This window comes from Anomaloglossus baeobatrachus, chromosome 5 (assembly GCF_048569485.1).
Source record: "Anomaloglossus baeobatrachus isolate aAnoBae1 chromosome 5, aAnoBae1.hap1, whole genome shotgun sequence".
Taxonomy (NCBI): Eukaryota; Metazoa; Chordata; class Amphibia; order Anura; family Aromobatidae; genus Anomaloglossus; species Anomaloglossus baeobatrachus.
In genome coordinates, this window is record NC_134357.1 from 15,046,969 (window position 1) to 15,067,059 (window position 20,091).

The 20,091-nt window shown below is 46.8% G+C and overlaps 1 protein-coding gene across 1 annotated transcript in view; it reads left to right on the forward strand.

The window, feature by feature from the left end:
* The window catches only part of SORCS1 (sortilin related VPS10 domain containing receptor 1), an 807,859-nt gene that overhangs the window by 621,002 nt on the left and 166,766 nt on the right, over window positions 1–20,091 (forward strand). Inside the window, 3 exon segments of the mRNA XM_075348232.1 lie at window positions 4,186–4,288; window positions 8,795–8,871; window positions 13,792–13,883. Of these exon segments, the coding sequence (XP_075204347.1) occupies window positions 4,186–4,288; window positions 8,795–8,871; window positions 13,792–13,883 (272 nt within the window).

A 20,091-nucleotide genomic window follows, 5' to 3' on the forward strand; every position in this document is an offset into this window, starting at 1 on the left:
CCTCCATCACTGGATCTTTATATATTGTGTTACACATTATTATAAGTTTTCACAGTTTAATATAATTATGATTTGCTCTGTAGTCCCTCATATGACCACCAGATGGCGGCGGGGAGCTGCAGATGACGGCGGTGCATTAATAAGCCGTTATTCGGCTGCGCTGTTAATACTATTTTTAGTCTAATGATGTACTCCTCAGAAAATGAAATCCAGGTCATAATGGTAACGTCCTACTGAGAAAATAATAACAAAAAGCAGCGACGGCTTCAGGAGCGACTCTCTGCTTAATAGTAAATACAAGTAAAATATATCTTTGTACCGTGTTAGCCAGTAGAGATAAAAAAAAATTGTTTAAAAGAACAGAGAGTCCTCAGTGGTTGATACCTTTTAATGGCTAACTGAAAAGATGGTAATAATTGCAAGCTTTCGAGACTGCTCAGGTCTCTTCATCAGGCATGGTATAACACAAAATCTGAAGAGTCACGTATTTATACACAACAGGACTTAGAATAGTGCAGTAAAAAAAAAAAAAAAAAAAAAAAAAAAAAAAAAAAAAAAAAAAAAAGGAACAAGTTATATGAAACAGAACTATCTCTATGGCAGGGGGACAAGCTGTTCTAGCCATAAATACTGATGCAGTTCAGTGTGAAAGTTTTATTGTCCTTTGATAAGGGTCTGGTCCAGGGCTGTGACATGCTTGGATGGTCAGAGGAGCACATCTTTTAACTGATGTAAAAAGACATGAATCCATGAGACACATTCATTCCTTCTCTGAATGTGTCAAAGGTCATCATAAGTTTGTACTCCCATAGTCTCCTGTCTCTCTGGGACTTGAAGTTTCCTTTCAATACCAGCAATTTCATGTCCATGATGCTGTGGTCTGGGTTACAAAAATGTTTGGCCACAGGTAGATCCATCCTTTTTTCTCTAATTGTGTGGCGGTGAGAATTCATCCTTGTCCTGAGCTGTTGTCCTGTCTCCCCTACATACAGACCCCCAGTTGGACATTTGGTACATATAATTAAGTGCACCACATTGGTTGTGGTGCAGCTGAACGTACCTGGGATCTTGTAGTCCTGATGTGATCTGGGAATCTTTATCTTGTCCGTTGTCAATATTAATGGACAGGTCTTGCATTTTTTCTGGTTGCAGGGAAATGTTCCTGTTGGTGTTGGAGAGGACAGGGAGCTTCTGACAATGATGCTTCTTAGATTTGGGGGCTGTCTAAAACACAGAAGTGGGGGGTCTGGAAAAATAGATTTTAACCGGGCATCTTTTTGCAGTAATGGTTGTAGTTTCCGTGCAGCTCCTCTAAACACCTCCAGATGTGGATTGTAGGTGACTACAAGAGGGACCCGGTTGTTCTCTTCTTTGGTTTTATAATGTAGAAGATGGTTTCTTGATATTCTGGTGGCTCTTATAATCTGGTTTTCAATTGTTCTTGGGTGGTAGCCTTGATTCAAAAAGGTTTTTCTGAGGCCCTCAAGGTGATTGTCTCTATCTGTACTGTTGGAACATATCCGATTGTACCTGATAGCCTGGCTGTATACAATAGAGTTTTTTATATGTTTTGGATGAAAACTGTCCCATTTCAGGTATGTTGGACGGTCAATTGGCTTCTTGTACAGGGATGTCTGTATTTCATTGTTCCGTAGTTTAATGATGGTGTCCAAGAAGTTGATTTCCGTGCAGGAGTAGTTGAGTGTTAGGTTGATGGTGGGATGAAACTGATTAAATTGTTCATGGAAGGTCTTCAGCTGCTCCTCAGACTCTGTCCAGATGATTAAAATATCATCAATGTAACGGTAGTAGGCCAGAGGCCTGATAGGACAAGAGGATAAAAAGTCACTCTCAAGCTTGGCCATGAAAAGATTTGCATATTGTGGTGCCATTTTGCTTCCCATTGCAGTCCCAGTCTCCTGTAGATATATGTCATTGTCAAATTCAAAGTAATTATGGGTGAGGATAAATTTTGTAAGCTTCACCACAGAATTGGCATCAGTTCCTGTATTTTCCAGGAAAATTTTGCAAGCATTTAATCCATCCTGGTGTGGAATATTCGAGTACAAGGATTCCACATCCATGGTGGCAAGGATGGTTCCCTCTGGAAGAGGACCTATTGCTGATAGTTTTTTCAATAGGTCAGTAGTGTCCTGGATGTAGCTGCTTGTATCCCTTACCAAGGGTTTAAGGATACCCTCTACCCATCCAGAGACTTGTTCAGTGAGGGTGCCCACACATGAAATGATGGGTCTTCCTGGGTTTCCAGATTTGTGAATTTTGGGAAGCATGTAGAATGTGCCTATTCTTGGACTCACCGGTATCAGTTCATCAGTTCTTATGGATATGTCAGGCAGACAAGAGGCCAACTTGTTAAGTTCCTTGTAATAGTCCTGTGTAGGGTCAGACTCCAATTTCTTATAGTAGCGTGTGTCCATCAGTTGTCTGTGTGCTTCCTTCATGTAGTCTGATTTGTTCATCATGACTATTGCACCCCCCTTGTCTGCAGGTTTAATGATGATTTCTTTGTTGGTTTTCAAAGATTTTATGGCCCTTCTCTCCTGGGCACTGATGTTGGATGGTTGCCTCCTGTGTGTGTCTAGGAAAGTGGATTTTACCAAATGTCTGAAAGTGTCTATATAGTTATCCAGATGAGGGTTGCGTCCTGGTGGAGGTGTCCAATCTGAAGTGTTCAGTATTTATGGCTAGAACAGCTTGTCCCCCTGCCATAGAGATAGTTCTGTTTCATATAACTTGTTCCTTTTTTTTTTTTTTTTTTTTTTTTTTTTTTTTTTTTTTTTTTTTTTTTTTTACTGCACTATTCTAAGTCCTGTTGTGTATAAATACGTGACTCTTCAGATTTTGTGTTATACCATGCCTGATGAAGAGACCTGAGCAGTCTCGAAAGCTTGCAATTATTACCATCTTTTCAGTTAGCCATTAAAAGGTATCAACCACTGAGGACTCTCTGTTCTTTTAAACAATTTTTTTTTAATAGTAAATATACACAGAGCGGAGAAAAACAGATAAAAAACACTCTCCAGAGATAATTTAAAAATTGTCTCATTATATACAAACGGCAAAGTATAAGGCAGTCGCCGAGTGTGAAAATGTAAAAGTGGAATGGGTTATATAGAGCAAAACACGTCGGGGTCAGCACTGCGGGGTCAGCACTGCGGGGTCAGTGCGCCGCTCTCAGGAAACTCCCCTGCACCCGGCCCGGCTCAGGGGGTCTCGTCTTCCCCACAATGCTTCCACAGGATATACAATGAAACATTTGGATTTTGCATTAGTAAGCATTATGGTCAGGCACACAGGTGCATATTATGGATTTGCATTGTGGCGCCATACAGTGCTGTGGTCAATATCGTCCCTCTGTGTGCCCAGGTTCTGCATACTCATGCACAAAGCTTATTTTTCCTCATGCATTTGTAAGCTATCATTATAACCTTTTCCTCCAAATGTCATAATTTGGAAATATCCATCTACAGATCCATTGGTTAGAGAGACACCATATGGCGGCACTTGTAAAATACAGCCCCATTGTGCCGCATAAACAGTTCTGCCATATGCATGCAGCCTAATAATATGGAATTGTCCAAGATTACAGATAAATAGAGGATACTTTCCACCGTTGCACAGTTTCTGTGATATCTTTTTTGTCTTATTGTAGCTAATCTTCTATTCCGGACACAATCTATGGATAGGTCTTGACTTCTGCATGAGCAAAGAATGGGGCCATAACCAGCCCCCCTGTTTGTCACTACAGCCCTAACCCCCCCTAATTATAAGGCATTCATTTATTATCAAATAGCAAACAAAAAATAATGTTGCAACACGGTGCACATTGATAGAATGGAACTAATCTTTCATTACAAGGTGTTTATTCTTCAGGCCACTAGATGGCGCTGTGCGGTGCTGTCAGTACTGTACAGTTTCTGCATAGAGCAGTATCATGCCTGTTGTTTGCCTGTAAATGTTGGGAGTTATTGTTCTTCCTATATATGAGATACGAGCTCTGTCACAAATCATCTCATTAAAAATGAAAATCTGTTCAGTTGACGTCATTGTTTCTAGATGGCAGTAAATGTAAACTATTAGAGCGCCATCTAGTGGCCAAAGCTGTAGATAAATCTAGTCCAGGATTTCTCGGTGTCTGATGTTCTGCATGTTCCTTCTTTTCAGCCATATTGTTCTTTGCATCTGCACCTGAAGGTGTCTGAGAATCCCTACACCACCGGTAACATCGCCAGCCGGGACACCGCGCCGGGCATCATCGTGGCGTCAGGTATTGTCACATCGGAAGGGATACTGTGTTATTTCACTCCATGCACAAATGGACCTGAGCACTTATAATTCACCCGGTGAGGGGGATATCAGCGTGGACAATAAGCATGGCCGCAGCAAAGTACAGCGGAGCCAAACAGCTGATAGCATGATGACTGCAGACACTGAGCCTGGCACCAGCAGTGGCACGGAACAGCAGCGCGATACACTGGACGGCACAGAATAGCAGAGACGGATATGCAGGTCATCACCCAGAGTGGAGGAACTGGGCGCTGTGCACAGCACGTGGATCAATGCTGTGCTGGGGACTGGTACCCTGGAAGAGCAAAGCCAAATATTCAGACAGAACAGCAGAGCTGAAAAGGCAGACACGAACCTTGGCATAACAGAGCCCAGTGTACAGACCGGCAACATGGAAGGCAGCTACCACTAGGGGGAGCTCCCTGTATACAGATATACATGATAAGATCCTGCCTGCAGCCACCACTAGGGGGAGCTCCCTATATACAGAGATACATGATAAGATCCTGTCTGCAGCCACCACTAGGGGGAGCTCCCTGTATACAGATATACATGATAAGATCCTGTCTGCAGCCACCACTAGGGGGAGCTCCCTGTATATAGAGATACATGATAAGATCCTGTCTGCAGCCTCCACTAGGGGGAGCTCCCTGTATACAGAGATACATGATAATATCCTGTCTGCAGCCACCACTAGGGGGAGCTCCCTGTATACAGAGATATATGATAAGATTCTGTCTGCAGTCACCACTAGGGGGAGCTCCCTGTATACAGAGATACATGATAACATCCTGTCTGCAGCCACCACTAGAGGGACCTCCCTGTATACAGAGATACATGATAAGATCCTGTCTGCCGCCACCACTAGGGGGAGCTCCTTGTATACAGAGATACATGATAAGATCCTGTCTGCAGCCACCACTAGAGGCAGCTCCCTGTATACAGAGATACATGATAACATCCTGTCTGGAGCCACCACTAGAGGGACCTCCCTGTATACAGAGATACATGATAAGATCCTGTCTGCCGCCACCACTAGGGGGAGCTCCCTGTATACAGAGATACATGATAAGATTCTGTCTGCCGCCACCACTAGGGGGAGCTCCCTGTATACAGAGATACATGATAAGATTCTGTCTGCCGCCACCACTAGGGGGAGCTCCCTGTATACAGAGATACATGATAAGATCCTGTCTGCAGTCACCACTAGGGGGAGCTCCCTGTATACAGAGATACATGATAAGATCCTGTCTGCAGACACCACTAGGGGGAGCTCCCTGTATACAGAGATACATGATAAGATCCTGTCTGCAGTCACCACTAGGGGGAGCTCCCTGTATACAGAGATACATGATAAGATCCTGTCTGCAGTCACCACTAGGGGGAGCTCCCTGTATACAGAGATACATGATAAGATCCTGTCTGCAGCCACCACTAGGGGGAGTGCCCTGTATACAGAGATACATGATAAGATCCTGTCTGCAGCCACCACTAGGGGGAGCTCCCTGTATACAGAGATACATGATAAGATCCTGTCTGCACCCACCACTAGGGGGAGCTCCCTGTATACAGAGATACATGATAAGATTCTGTCTGCAGCCAGCACTAGAGGGAGCTCCCTGTATACAGAGATACATGATAAGATTGTCTGCAGCCACCACTAGGGGGAGCTCCCTGTATTCAGAGATACATGGTAAGATCCTGTCTGCAGCCACCACTAGGGGGAGCTCCCTGTATACAGAGATACATGGTAAGATCCTGTCTGCAGCCACCACTAGGGGGAGCTCCCTGTATATAGAGATACATGATAAGATCCTGTCTGCAGCCACCACTAGGGGGAGCTCCCTGTATACAGAGATACATGATAAGATTGTCTGCAGCCACCACTAGGGGGAGCTCCCTGTATACAGAGATACATGATAAGATCCTGTCTGCAGCCACCACTAGGGGGAGCTCCCTGTATACAGAGATACATGATAAGATCCTGTCTGCAGCCACCACTAGGGGGAGCTCCCTGTATACAGAGATACATGATAAGATCCTGTCTGCAGCCACCACTAGGGGGAGCTCCCTGTATACAGAGATACAGGATAAGATCCTGTCTGCAGCCACCACTAGAGGGAGCTCCCTGTATACAGAGATACATGATAAGATTCTGTCTGCAGTCACCACTAGGGGGAGCTCCCTGTATACAGAGATACATAATAAGATCCTGTCTGCAGCCACCACTAGGGGGAGCTCCCTGTATACAGAGATACATGATAAGATCCTGTCTGCAGCCACCACTAGAGGGAGCTCCCTGTATACAGAGATACATGATAAGATCCTGTCTGCAGCCACCACTAGAGGCAGCTCCCTGTATACAGAGATACATGATAAGATCCTGTCTGCAGCCACCACTAGGGGGAGCTCCCTGTATACAGAGATACATGATAAGATCCTGTCTGCAGCCACCACTAGGGGGAGCTCCCTGTATACAGAGATACAGGATAAGATCCTGTCTGCAGCCACCACTAGAGGGAGCTCCCTGTATACAGAGATACATGATAAGATTCTGTCTGCAGTCACCACTAGGGGGAGCTCCCTGTATACAGAGATACATAATAAGATCCTGTCTGCAGCCACCACTAGGGGGAGCTCCCTGTATACAGAGATACATGATAAGATCCTGTCTGCAGCCACCACTAGAGGGAGCTCCCTGTATACAGAGATACATGATAAGATCCTGTCTGCAGCCACCACTAGAGGGAGCTCCCTGTATACAGAGATACATAATAAGATCCTGTCTGCAGCCACCACTAGAGGGAGCTCCCTGTATACAGAGATACATGATAAGATCCTGTCTGCAGCCACCACTAGGGGGAGCTCCCTGTATACAGAGATACATGGTAAGATCCTGTCTGCAGCCACCACTAGGGGGAGCTCCCTGTATACAGAGATACATGATAAGATTCTGTCTGCAGCCACCACTAGGGGGAGCTCCCTGTATACAGAGATACATAATAAGATTCTGTCTGCAGCCACCACTAGGGGGAGCTCCCTGTATACAGAGATACATGATAAGATTCTGTCTGCAGCCACCACTAGGGGGAGCTCCCTGTATACAGAGATACATAATAAGATCCTGTCTGCAGCCACCACTAGGGGGAGCTCCCTGTATACAGAGATACATGATGAGATTCTGTCTGCAGCCACCACTAGGTGGAGCTCCCTGTATACAGAGATACATGATAAGATTCTGTCTGCAGCCACCACTAGGGGGAGCTCCCTGTATACAGAGATACATAATAAGATCCTGTCTGCAGCCACCACTAGGGGGAGCTCCCTGTATACAGAGATACATGATAAGATCCTGTCTGCAGCCACCACTAGAGGGAGCTCCCTGTATACAGAGATACATGATAAGATCCTGTCTGCAGCCACCACTAGAGGGAGCTCCCTGTATACAGAGATACATAATAAGATCCTGTCTGCAGCCACCACTAGAGGGAGCTCCCTGTATACAGAGATACATGATAAGATCCTGTCTGCAGCCACCACTAGGGGGAGCTCCCTGTATACAGAGATACATGGTAAGATCCTGTCTGCAGCCACCACTAGGGGGAGCTCCCTGTATACAGAGATACATGATAAGATTCTGTCTGCAGCCACCACTAGGGGGAGCTCCCTGTATACAGAGATACATAATAAGATCCTGTCTGCAGCCACCACTAGGGGGAGCTCCCTGTATACAGAGATACATGATAAGATTCTGTCTGCAGCCACCACTAGGGGGAGCTCCCTGTATACAGAGATACATAATAAGATCCTGTCTGCAGCCACCACTAGGGGGAGCTCCCTGTATACAGAGATACATAATAAGATCCTGTCTGCAGCCACCACTAGGGGGAGCTCCCTGTATACAGAGATACATGATAAGATCCTGTCTGCAGCCACCACTAGGTGGAGCTCCCTGTATACAGAGATACATGATAAGATTCTGCCTGCAGCCACCACTAGGGGGAGCTCCCTGTATACAGCGATACATGATAACATTCTGTCTGCTGCCACCACTAGGGGGAGCTCCCTGTATACAGAGATACATAATAAGATCCTGTCTGCAGCCACCACTAGGGGGAGCTCCCTGTATACAGAGATACATGATAAGATCCTGTCTGCAGCCACCACTAGAGGGAGCTCTCTGTATACAGAGATACATGATAAGATCCTGTCTGCAGCCACCACTAGGGGGAGCTCCCTGTTTAGGGATTTGAACTCAATTCTGAATTTACAGAAAGTGGATATTAATATTTATAGAAATTTGCCACATTTTCGTTCTTGGAGGCTCGTTATCTCTATGCTCTGTTTTCTGGGTTTACCTATATCTATATGTTCTATTTATATATTCAGACGTACTATAGAATAATATAATTGTATCTGATGTTACGGACGTCACTTTTTTACTCACTGCTCCATCTCCTAAAATCTTCATGTCTTGTCTCTCCAGGGAACATCGGATCAGAGTTAACGGAGAGTGATGTCAGCATGTTTATTTCCTCGGATGCCGGCAATACGTGGAGACAGGTAAATATAATTGTGACATATGTTGTCTGTAACAAACAGTTCTCCTGCGCTGACCCTGTGAATGACAGGAACTCCGCAGGGCAAGTGATGGCTGTCACCAGCTCCAGACGGAAGCCGCACAATAGTGCCGGGCTGGCGGAAAACTAAACCTAATGAAGACATAGCTGATGTGCAGCCGGCGCCCGGGAATACCAGGGGAAGCGGTGCGGCACTGCGGGGCATCTGTGCCTTATATAACATAACCGAATATATAGAAAACCAACACAATGACAGGGAGATGTGAGGAACCCGAAACTGTCATAGGAAGAAAGTCCTAAATAAAGAGTCAGAAAGAAGGATGGAGAGATAGAAAGGAGCGGGATGGATGGATGGATGGATGTGTGGATGGACGGATGGATGTGTGGATGGACGGATGGATGTGTGGATGGACGGATGGATGTGTGGATGGACGGATGGATGTGTGGATGGACGGATGGATGTGTGGATGGACGGATGGATGTGTGGATGGACGGATGGATGTGTGGATGGACGGATGGATGTGTGGATGGACGGATGGATGGATGTGTGGATGGATGGATGGATGTGTGGATGGACGGATGGATGTGTGGATGGACGGATGGATGTGTGGATGGACGGATGGATGTGTGGATGGACGGATGGATGGATGTTTGGATGGACGGATGGATGTGTGGATGGACGGATGGATGTGTGGATGGATGTATGGATGGATGTGTGGATGGACGGATGGATGTGTGGATGGACGGATGGATGTGTGGATGGACGGATGGATGTGTGGATGGACGGATGGATGTGTGGATGGACGGATGGATGTGTGGATGGACGGATGGATGTGTGGATGGACGGATGGATGTGTGGATGGATGGATGGATGGATGTGTGGATGGACGGATGGATGTGTGGATGGACGGATGGATGTGTGGATGGACGGATGGATGTGTGGATGGACGGATGGATGTGTGGATGGACGGATGGATGTGTGCATGGATGGATGGATGGATGTATGCATGGATGGATGGATGGATGTGTGCATGGATGTATAGCCAGATGGATGAATGGGTGGGTGGATGGATGGATAGCTGGATGGATGGATGAATGGGTGGATGGATGGATAGCTGGATGGATGGATGAATGGGTGGATGGATAGCTGGATGGATGGATGAATGGGTGGATGGATGGATAGCTGGATGGATGGATAGCTGGATGGATGAATGGGTGGGTGGATGGATAGCTGGATGGATGGATAGCTGGATGGATGGATGAATGGGTGGATGGAAGGATGGATGGATAGAAGGATAGCTGGATGAATGGATAGATAGATAGATAGATAGATAGCTGGCTGGCTGGATGGATGTATAGTTAGATGGAGAGCTGGATGGATTTATGGATGGATGGATGTTAAGCTGGATGGATGGATGGATGGATGAATGATGGATGGATAGCTGAATGGATGGATGGATGGATGGATGAATGATGGATGGATAGCTGAATGGATGGATGGATGAATGATGGATGGATAGCTGGATGCATAGATAGCTGGATGCATGGATAGCTGGATGGATGGATAGATGGATGGATGGATAGATGGATGGATGGATGGATAGCTGGATGGATGGATGGATAGCTAGATGGATGGATAGCTGGATGGATAGATGGATGGATGGATAGCTGGATGGATGGATGGATAGCTGGATGGATGGATGGATAGCTAGATGGATGGATAGCTGGATGGATAGATGGATGGATGGATGGATGGATAGCTGGATGGATAGATGGATGGATGGATAGCTGGATGGATGGATAGATGGATGGATGGATAGCTGGATGGATAGATGGATGGATAGATGGATGGATGGATAGCTGGATGGATGGATAGCTGGATGGATAGATGGATGGATCGCTGGATGGATGGATGGATAGATGGATGGATGGATAGCTGGATGGATAGATGGATGGATGGATAGATGGATGGATGGATAGCTGGATGGATGGATGGATAGATGGATGGATGGATAGCTGGATGGATAGATGGATGGATGGATAGCTGGATGGATGGATGGATGGATGGATAGATGGATGGATGGATGGATGGATGGATGGATGGATGGATAGATGGATGGATGGATAGCTGGATGGATGGATAGATGGATAGCTGGATGGATGGATAGATGGATGGATCGATAGCTGGATGGATGGATAGCTGGATGGATAGATGATGGATGAAAGGATGGATGGTTGGATAGCCGGATAGATGGGGTTTCAGTTATTATTGCTTGGGCATGATTTGAGTTGTTTTTAAACAGATTTCTGAGTTGTGACTCTCCAGTATCTGAGTGATGTAAAAATTAAGGGTATGTGCCCAAGTTCAGTATTCCAGAAAAATCTGCTGCAAATCTGTTGGAAATACTGTGTTGGCATGAAAAAGGCAGCATCAAATACATGCAATTGTTTTTTGTTTTTTTTTGCATTCGTTTTTTTATGCATTTTTCCCTTTTATTAATATTGGTGAAATCTGCGGCAAAAATGCTAAAAGAAGTTACACAGTGCAGATCTATATCTGATGCAAATCTGCAAAGAAAAATTAAGCAGTGTGTGCACGACACTTTGCGAACCTCATTCACTTTCCTGGCACAAGGAAACTCTTCAGGTCTTGTGACAAATCTGCCCAGAAAAAAACTCGAGAAAAACTTGAGAAAACCACAGTGTGCACACAGACTCGTAGGTTATGTATATACTTTGCTTTTTTTGCTGCTTTTTTCTGCAAGTAAAACCTCCTCTCTTGGCAATAAAAAAGCTGCTTACAAAATACAAGTTTTGGTGCATTTTTTCTTACAAAACATGGTTAGTTTTATTCACCAAAAGCAGCAAAAGATTGCAAAAATGGCGGCAATTTTGGTTGCATTTTTGCATTACTTTCCATGGTGAAAAAGCACTGCAAAACGCTGAAAGCAGTGACATGCTGCATCTTTCAAAAACATAGCCGTTTTCAAATTGTCAGGGAAAAAAAGTAAGTGGGGGTGTGTGCATGAGAGGGTGTGTGCATGAGGGGGTGTGTGCATGAGGGGGTGTGTGCATGAGGGTGTGTGTGCATGAGGGGCGGTGTGCATGAGGGGGGGTGTGCATGAGGGGGGGGTGTGCATGCATGAGGGGGGGTGTGCATGCATGAGAGGGGGTGTGCATGAGGGTGTGTGTGCAAGTGGGTGTGTGCATGAGGGGGTGTATGTTGTGTGTGTGTGTGCATGAGGGTGTGTGTGTGTGCGCGCGCATGAGGGTGTGTGTACGTGTGTGTGTGTGTGTGTGTGCATGTGTGTGTGTGTGTATGTGTGTGTGTACAAGTGGGTGTGTGCATGTGGGTGTGTGTGCATGTTTGTGGGTGTGTGCATCTGGGTGTGTGTGCATGAGGGTGTGTGTGCACATGTGTGTGCATGTTGGTGTGTGTGTGTGGGTGTATGCGCATGTGGGTGTGTGTGCGCATGTGGGTGTGTGTGCATGTGCGTGCATGTGTGTGTATGTGGGTGTGTGTGCATGTGGGTGTGCATGTGGGTGGGTGTGCATGTGGGTGGGTGCGCATGTGGGTGTGCATGTGGGAGGGTGTGCATGTATGTGGGTGTGTGGGTGTGTGCATGTGGGTGTGTGCGCGTGTGTGTGTGTATGTGGATGTGTGTGCATGTGGGTTTATGTGCATGTGGGTGGGTGTGCATGTGGGTGGGTGTGCATGTGGGTGTGTGCATGTGGGTGTGTGTGCATGTGGGTGTGTGCATGTGGGTGTGTGTGCATGTGGGTGTGTGCATGTGGGTGTGTGCATGTGGGTGTGTGCGCATGTGGGTGTGTGCGCATGTGTGTGTGTGCATGTGGGTGTGTGTGCATGTGGGTGTACATGTGGGTGTGTGCATGTGGGTGTGTGCATGTGGGTGTGTGCATGTGGGTGTGTGCATGTGGGTGTGTGCGCATGTGGGTGTGTGCGCATGTGTGTGTGTGCATGTGGGTGTGTGTGCATGTGGGTGTACATGTGGGTGTGTATGTGGGTGTGTGCATGTGGGTGTGTGCATGTGGGTGTGTGCATGTGGGTGTGTGTGCATGTGGGTGGGTGTGCATGTGGGTGTGTGTGCATGTGGGTGTGTGTGCATGTGGGTGGGTGTGCATGTGGGTGTGTGTGCATGTGGGTGTGTGTGCATGTGGGTGTGTGTGCATGTGGGTGGGTATGCATGTGGGTGGGTATGCATGTGGGTGGGTGTGCATGTGGGTGTGCAGGAGATTTCTGAAACCTCAAAGCTGTTGCTAGTCCTATAAAAAGCAACTTTAAATTTGCATTAAAAAAAGGCAGTAAAAGAATAATGCAAAATCACAAGGTGCGCTCCTGGTTCTTGGAAGTATTTTGTTTATTTGGGAAACCTATGCAACATTTTGTAAATTTGTCACAAAACCCAGCAACTTAGAACTGACCTCTAATGCTAAAAAATGGCTCTATCAATGCCCCTGATAAAACATGAACCCCACATTTTCTACGTTGCATATAGATGTAGATGAGCCCGAGGTTTTCGGCTGAGTCCTTCCTTCCTGCGATCTGTTCTGTTCCCTTCATTGCTGGTTCCTGGGATCGCAGCCGCCTGAACCTCCCTCTCTAGAAGCGTTGCATATTTCATCTCCATTACTCCGGGTCCTCAGTGGACGATTGTGCGCTGATTTGCCTTAATTGTTTTCCACATTTTTCCGCTTTTTGCCTGCGGCTTCTCCCAGATTCCAGCTGATAGTCTCCTGAGCGCCTGCAGATCACATTACCGGTGCAGGGAGCGTGCGCTGCGTCTCTGTACTGAGCCGAGGACAGGAAATGTTTGATACCGGCGCCCATTGTTACAATGTATCTGCTCTGTTTATTCTTATTGAAACGTTTTGTATCGTTTAGATCTTTGAAGAGGAGCACAGTGTGTTGTACCTGGATCAGGGGGGAGTGCTGGTGGCCATGAAGCACACGTCCCTGCCCATCCGCCATCTCTGGTAAGGAGAAATGGGGGACACATAGCCCCAATAATGATGAGTAACTCCAGCGCCAAACACCAAACTACATGTAACATACTTGTAGGGATGGCAGCGATTGCTAGCGATGTCGCTGGTGAAAGCCCCCGTCCCCATCATTTGTGCGTCATGGGCAAATCGCTGCCCTTGGCGCACAAAATCGTTAGTACCCGTTACACTATACTTACCTGCCTAGCGACGTTGCTGTGACCGGCGAACCGCCTCCTTTCTAAGGGGGATGGATGTTCGGCGTCACAGCGGCGTCACTAAGCGGCCACCCAATAGAAGCGGAGGAGCAGAGATGAGCGGCCGTAACATCCAGCCCATCTCCTTCCTTCCTCATTGCCGGCGGCCACAGGTAAGCTGTAGTTCGTCGTTCCCGGGGTGTCACACGTAGCGATGTCTGCTGCCGCAGGAACGACCAACAACCTGAGTATTCAACAACCAAAGATTTTTTTAAAATGAACGACGTGTCAATGATCAATGATAAGGTGAGTATTTTTGATCGTTAACGGTCGTTCGTTGGTGACGTCGCTAACGATGCCGGTTGTGCGTCACGGAATCCGTGACCCCGGCGATATATCGTTAGATACGTCGTTGTATGTAACAGGGCCTTTAGAGCAATCAGTAACGGGCATAGACTCCCATGTTAAAAAGTAAAAAAAAAATGATCCTTCAAAAATCTTTTTTTTTTCAAAACGGACCAAAAAAAAGTTTTGTTTGTAGAACCTTTTTGCAAACGTATGGCTGATGGATCCGTCCTGACGGACGATTACTGGACATGTGAACTTCACCTTACCATATAGACCTTCTTATAAACGTTTGCAGAAGTTCTGTTTGCGGGGAAATGTTGGAAGGTTTGAGCATGTTTCACTTTTCATGTGACTCAACTCTTCTTTTCTACATAAGTAAATAAGCCATCACTTGTGCCAGTTTTTGTCACGTCCTCACCAGAGTCTGCTCTTGCGACTTCTTCTGCTTCGATCATCACACAGCACCGTATTCCCGCCATGGACTGTGCTGGAGATAAAAGAGGAGTCGATGCCAGTGGCTCTGGTGGATGCAGGCTCCGCTCATCCACTAAGCTGGGTTTCACTGGGACCTGCAGTACCACTGGCTAACTGTAGGTGGCGTGTGTCTACCAGCTGAAGTTACCATAATTCAACTACAACCAATGGGAAGACACCACACCCTTCTTATTCCTCCTCCTGTCTGCTGGTCCTTGCCAGATATAGTTTTGTACTCCTGCTAGTGTCTGGTTCCTGTCCTGTCCTCACTATTGAGTCTCGTGTTTGACCCCTGCCTACTCTCTGACTACCCTCCTGCCTGCTGATTTTGTACCTCGCTGCCATCTCCGGTTTTGACCTGTGCCTGATTTTCTGAGTACGCTCCTGCCTGCTGATTTTGTCCCTTTTTGTACCTCCTGGTTTGGACCCTGCCCGACGACCACTCTTTTCTGGATTGCAGCCTTCCATAGACAGCGATCTCCTGGACCTTGTGTAACTCCAAATCCCTGTACAGGAGTTAAAGGGTTTCAGGGTTCTTGAGATCCTCCCGACTTGGTGGCTGGCCCTAGTCTGTCCGTGACAGTCATCCTGAGTGTGTGGTCAAGGGCAGACGTTACAGTTTTTGTATGACACTTTTTCAAATACTTTTTACTTTTGCTTTTTACAGATGTATGAGCAAAAACCTGGTGACAGATTCTCTTTAAGAAAAATAATTAAAAAAAAGGAAATAGCCCACAATAAACAGGAAATCCATGATCTAAAATGAGAAAACTGACGGCACTTCCAAACAGACAAATGTGAACATGAAATATACTCTAAAAATTATACAGCTGAACCCTGAGACACTTAAGGCATGCAGACATTGAATATAGGACTTTGGACATATATTACTGCTAAAGAAATGAAATATAAAATTGAAACACTTAGCGCATAAAAAGGCCAGTCTTATGTAAGCCCAGCAGCCAGTGTCAAGCCGTATCTCTAATGCTGGGTCCCTACCTAAATGCCTCTACCCGGGCTAAACAGCCTACAATTTTACGAGCAAGCAGGAACGTGCTAATAAGAAATTAAAAATCACCTTAAGCTGATGGAAGGGAGTGCTCAGACAGAAGGCATGACCCCATAATCTAAACTGAGAAAATTGACGGCACTTCCTAACAGACAAATGTGAACAGGTGCAAACTGAACATGAAATATACTGTAACAAATAAACAACTGCACTCTGAGAAATTAAGGCACATAGACATTGAATATAGGAATTTGGGCATGTATTACTGCTAAAGAAATATATTACAAAATTTAGTCACTTAGTGCATGAAAAGGCCAGTTTTATGTGGGCCCAGCAGCCAGTGTCAAGGCGTATCTCATATGCTGGGTCCCTACCTAAATGCCTCTGCCTGGGCTAAACAGCCTGCAGTTTTTTGGGTTGGCAGAAACCTGCTAATAGGAAATTAAAACTTGCATTAAGCTGGTGAAAAGGAGTGCTCAGTAAAGAGGCATGACCCTATAATATAAAATGGGAAACTGATGGCACTTCCTAACAGACAAATGTGAACAGGTGCAAACTGAACATGAAATATACACTAACAAATATACAGCTGCACTCAATCCATGATGGCAGCACCTGTAAATAAGGCGCCGGGCTCAATGTCCTCAGGTGCAAGTCTTCATGGCAACCCAACAACCATGGCCATGGCAGAATACGGGAGACTTTGCAGAAACTGGAGCCCCAGGGAAGTTACTGTCTTATCTTGTCTTGTCCTAACAGACAAATGTGAACAGGTACAAATTGAAGATAAAATATACTCTAACAAATAAACAACTGCACTCTGAGACATTAAGGCACACAGGCATTGAATATAGGAATTTGGACATGCATTATTACTAAAGAAATATATTACAAAATTGAGTCACTTAGTGCATAAAAAGGCCAGTTTTATGTGGGCCCAGCCGCCAGTGTCAAGGCTATCTCACATGCTGGATCCCTGCCTAAATGTCTCTACCTGGCCTAAACAGCCTGCAGTTTTTTGGGTTGGTAGAAACCTGCTACTAGGAAATTAAGACTCGCATTAAGCTGGTGAAAAGGAGTGCTCAGTCAGAAGGCATGACCCTTAAACCTAAACTGAGAAAACTGCCGGCACTTCCTAACAGACAAATGTGAACAGGTGCAAATTGAAGATGAAATATACTCTAACAAATATACAGCTGCACTCAGTCCATGATGGCAGCTCCTGTAAATAAGCTGCTGGGCTCAATGCCCTCAGGTGCAAGTCTTCTTGGCAGAATATGGGAGACTCTGCAGAAACTGGAGCCCCAGGGAAGTTACTGTCTTATTGACTTTTGGAAGGGGCCATCATTTGGATTCAAGACTCAAGACTAAAACTGGGAGAGGAAAGTAACTGAGGCCTTCAAACCCGAAATTATACCTAGGTGTTGGCACTCCCCATGGCTCCTCTCCCACATGTCCGTAGTGATACCGTGTGATTTAGGATTCTTTTTGGCAGATGTGACCGGTAGAAATGTAAATGTGGAGGAGTCTACACTGCGGAAGGCGGCGCGGCACTTCCATTGTGCGCAGGTGGCAGGTGCAAGTTAAACTTTTAATTAGTTGGGAGACGTAAGACTCCGTCCTCCATTCTTCTCAGTTAAGTAGTCAACACAAAGGTGTCAATCAAACCATGCAAAAAAGTTCTTCCAGGAGCGCTCATCATCCTCCGCGAGCTCCGCTTTGTGCGAGTTCCTCGAGTACCTTATCTTTGGAAAGAAATCTTATTAGTTTTTTTTTCTTTTCTGGCATAAAAGAAAAGCAATACAGATCTCAGAGGAAGAGGAAAGAAGCCTCCGGGGTTCTCGTACGCACCACATAATCAAATCAAATACCTCATCCATTTTATGCACATAATAAGGCGAGGAGTTGCCGCCTGATGTAGTTTTTACTTTTTTTTTCATATTTGACACCAGGAGAATTTTCCGAACGTGTTGGCACAAAACGCACGAAGCCGTCACTTTTACAGTAGGTCAACAGTCAACTTTTCCAATAAAATCCTTCCGTGCCTTTCATCAATCATTTCTCCCCGAGTCTCCGAACTTTTTGTATGAAGAAGCATCTTCTTTAATAGTGAGGAACAGGAAACTTCTTCACTTTGTATGTGACTCACCGACTAAAAGAGGAGAGAGTTGTGGTAAGACGAAGGGGAAGGCGCACTCATTTTTAGTGAGGGGTCATGTAGTCACAGTAAAAGGGAAATACTGTGTATAAGCGACTGTCGTCTACGTGCCGGTCTGCCATGGCCAACAGTAGGGATACCAATACATTCCCCTCCTGTAAAACATGGCTTTAGGCTGAACCAGGGGGCTTTCCAATGCTCTGCCCTCAATCTTACACTAGTATTTATCTGCAGAATTTCCACCAGTTACTCCAGAGTTGTTGTGCCGGTGTCTCTGTAGAGACGCCGACTTACCAACCCAGCCAGGTCATGTCCTCCCCGAACTTCCAAGGCCATCCACATGTGCTCCTGCCTCCTTTCCCTCTCGGGCTCTGTACATGCCGCACAGGGTTCCTAGGAGTGCACCTAAGACGTGCGTGCACACACTGGCTCCCCTCCTAAAGGGCCGGCATGCCATTTCCCAGAAATGCCTCTCAGCCACAGGCTAAGAGGCACTGTATATTTAAGGCACCCTCCCATTAGAGGAGGTGGCTGCGCAATGTTCCCAGTTAGTCAGTGTCCTGTCTGTTTAGCTAGTTGTCAGGTCCCGTTCCTGCTGTGTCAGTCACCTGTACCTGAGTCTGCCTTCCCATACCTGTCTGTCCCTGTCGTGCCCACCATTCCTGGCTGTACTGACCTGCCTGTCTGCCCCAGTCATCCCACCTGTACCAGCCTGCATACATGTTCACACCTAGGTCCGTCACCTGCCCTGGGGGTCTGCTGCCACAGTCCCGGTCTCTGCCCTGGGAGTGGTACCTGGCATCCACCTCTCGATGGGTGCTTAGTAAAGTCCCTCCCACTAAAAGGGAAGCCCCGATCCCCCTGTGGGTTCACTAATACCTCTTGCTGCCCCTACACAAGCTAGGAGAATTACAAGAGTTATCAGATCATTGATGGAGGCACAACTACGGGCTAAGTAACCAGCCCTCCAAGGGAAGGATATCAAAAGATACAATTACTGGAGGGGAAGCAGAGGATGGTTCATGGCAAAACAGCCTTGTCATGGAGCAGAATTGGACAGAATGAAGCACATTTGGGGGAGAAGTTGGCTCTTCGCCATGATTGGGGTGATATCTTTTGGAGATGTGGAGTAAAAGATTTGAAAATCAGAAAGATCCAGGAATGGAGCCACTGCTGGAAGGTTGGAAGGAAGAACAAGTACCGCTAGAGAGCTGGGAAGAGCGCCAGGTACCACTCCCAGGGCAGTGATTGGAACTGTGACAGCTGACCACCAGGACAGGCAACGGACTCCGGTACGCACACAGGTACAGGTGGGATGAGTAAGGCTGACAGGCAGACGGGTACAGACAAGTATGGTGGACACAGCAGGGACAAATAGGTATGGTAAGGCAGGTACAGGTGACAGACACAGGGACCTGACAACTAGCTAGCAGACAGACTGATTAGAGACATTGTGCAGGCATCTCCCCTAATGGGAAGATGCCTTAAATGCTTAGTGCCTCTCAGCCATAAGCTGTGAGGTATATCTGAGAAATAACGCACCGGCCCTTTAAGAGGAGGGTAGGCGTGCGCCCCAAGCACACTCCTGGGAGACCTGAGCTGCATGCACAGGCCCGGGAGAGGGAGGAAGCAGGAGCACATGTGGATAGCTGCAGGGCAGTGGGAGAGGAAGCAGGAGCACATGTGGATAGCTGCAGGGCAGTGGGAGAGGAAGCAGGAGTACATGTGGATAGCTGCAGGGCAGTGGGAGAGGAAGCAGGAGCACATGTGGATAGCTGCAGGGCAGTGGGAGAGGAAGCAGGAGCACATGTGGATAGCTGCAGGGCAGTGGGAGAGGAAGCAGGAGCACATGTGGATAGCTGCAGGGCAGTGGGAGAGGAAGCAGGAGCACATGTGGATAGCTGCAGGGCAGTGGGAGAGGAAGCAGGAGCACATGTGGATAGCTGCAGGGCAGTGGGAGAGGAAGCAGGAGTACATGTGGATAGCTGCAGGGCAGTGGGAGAGGAAGCAGGAGCA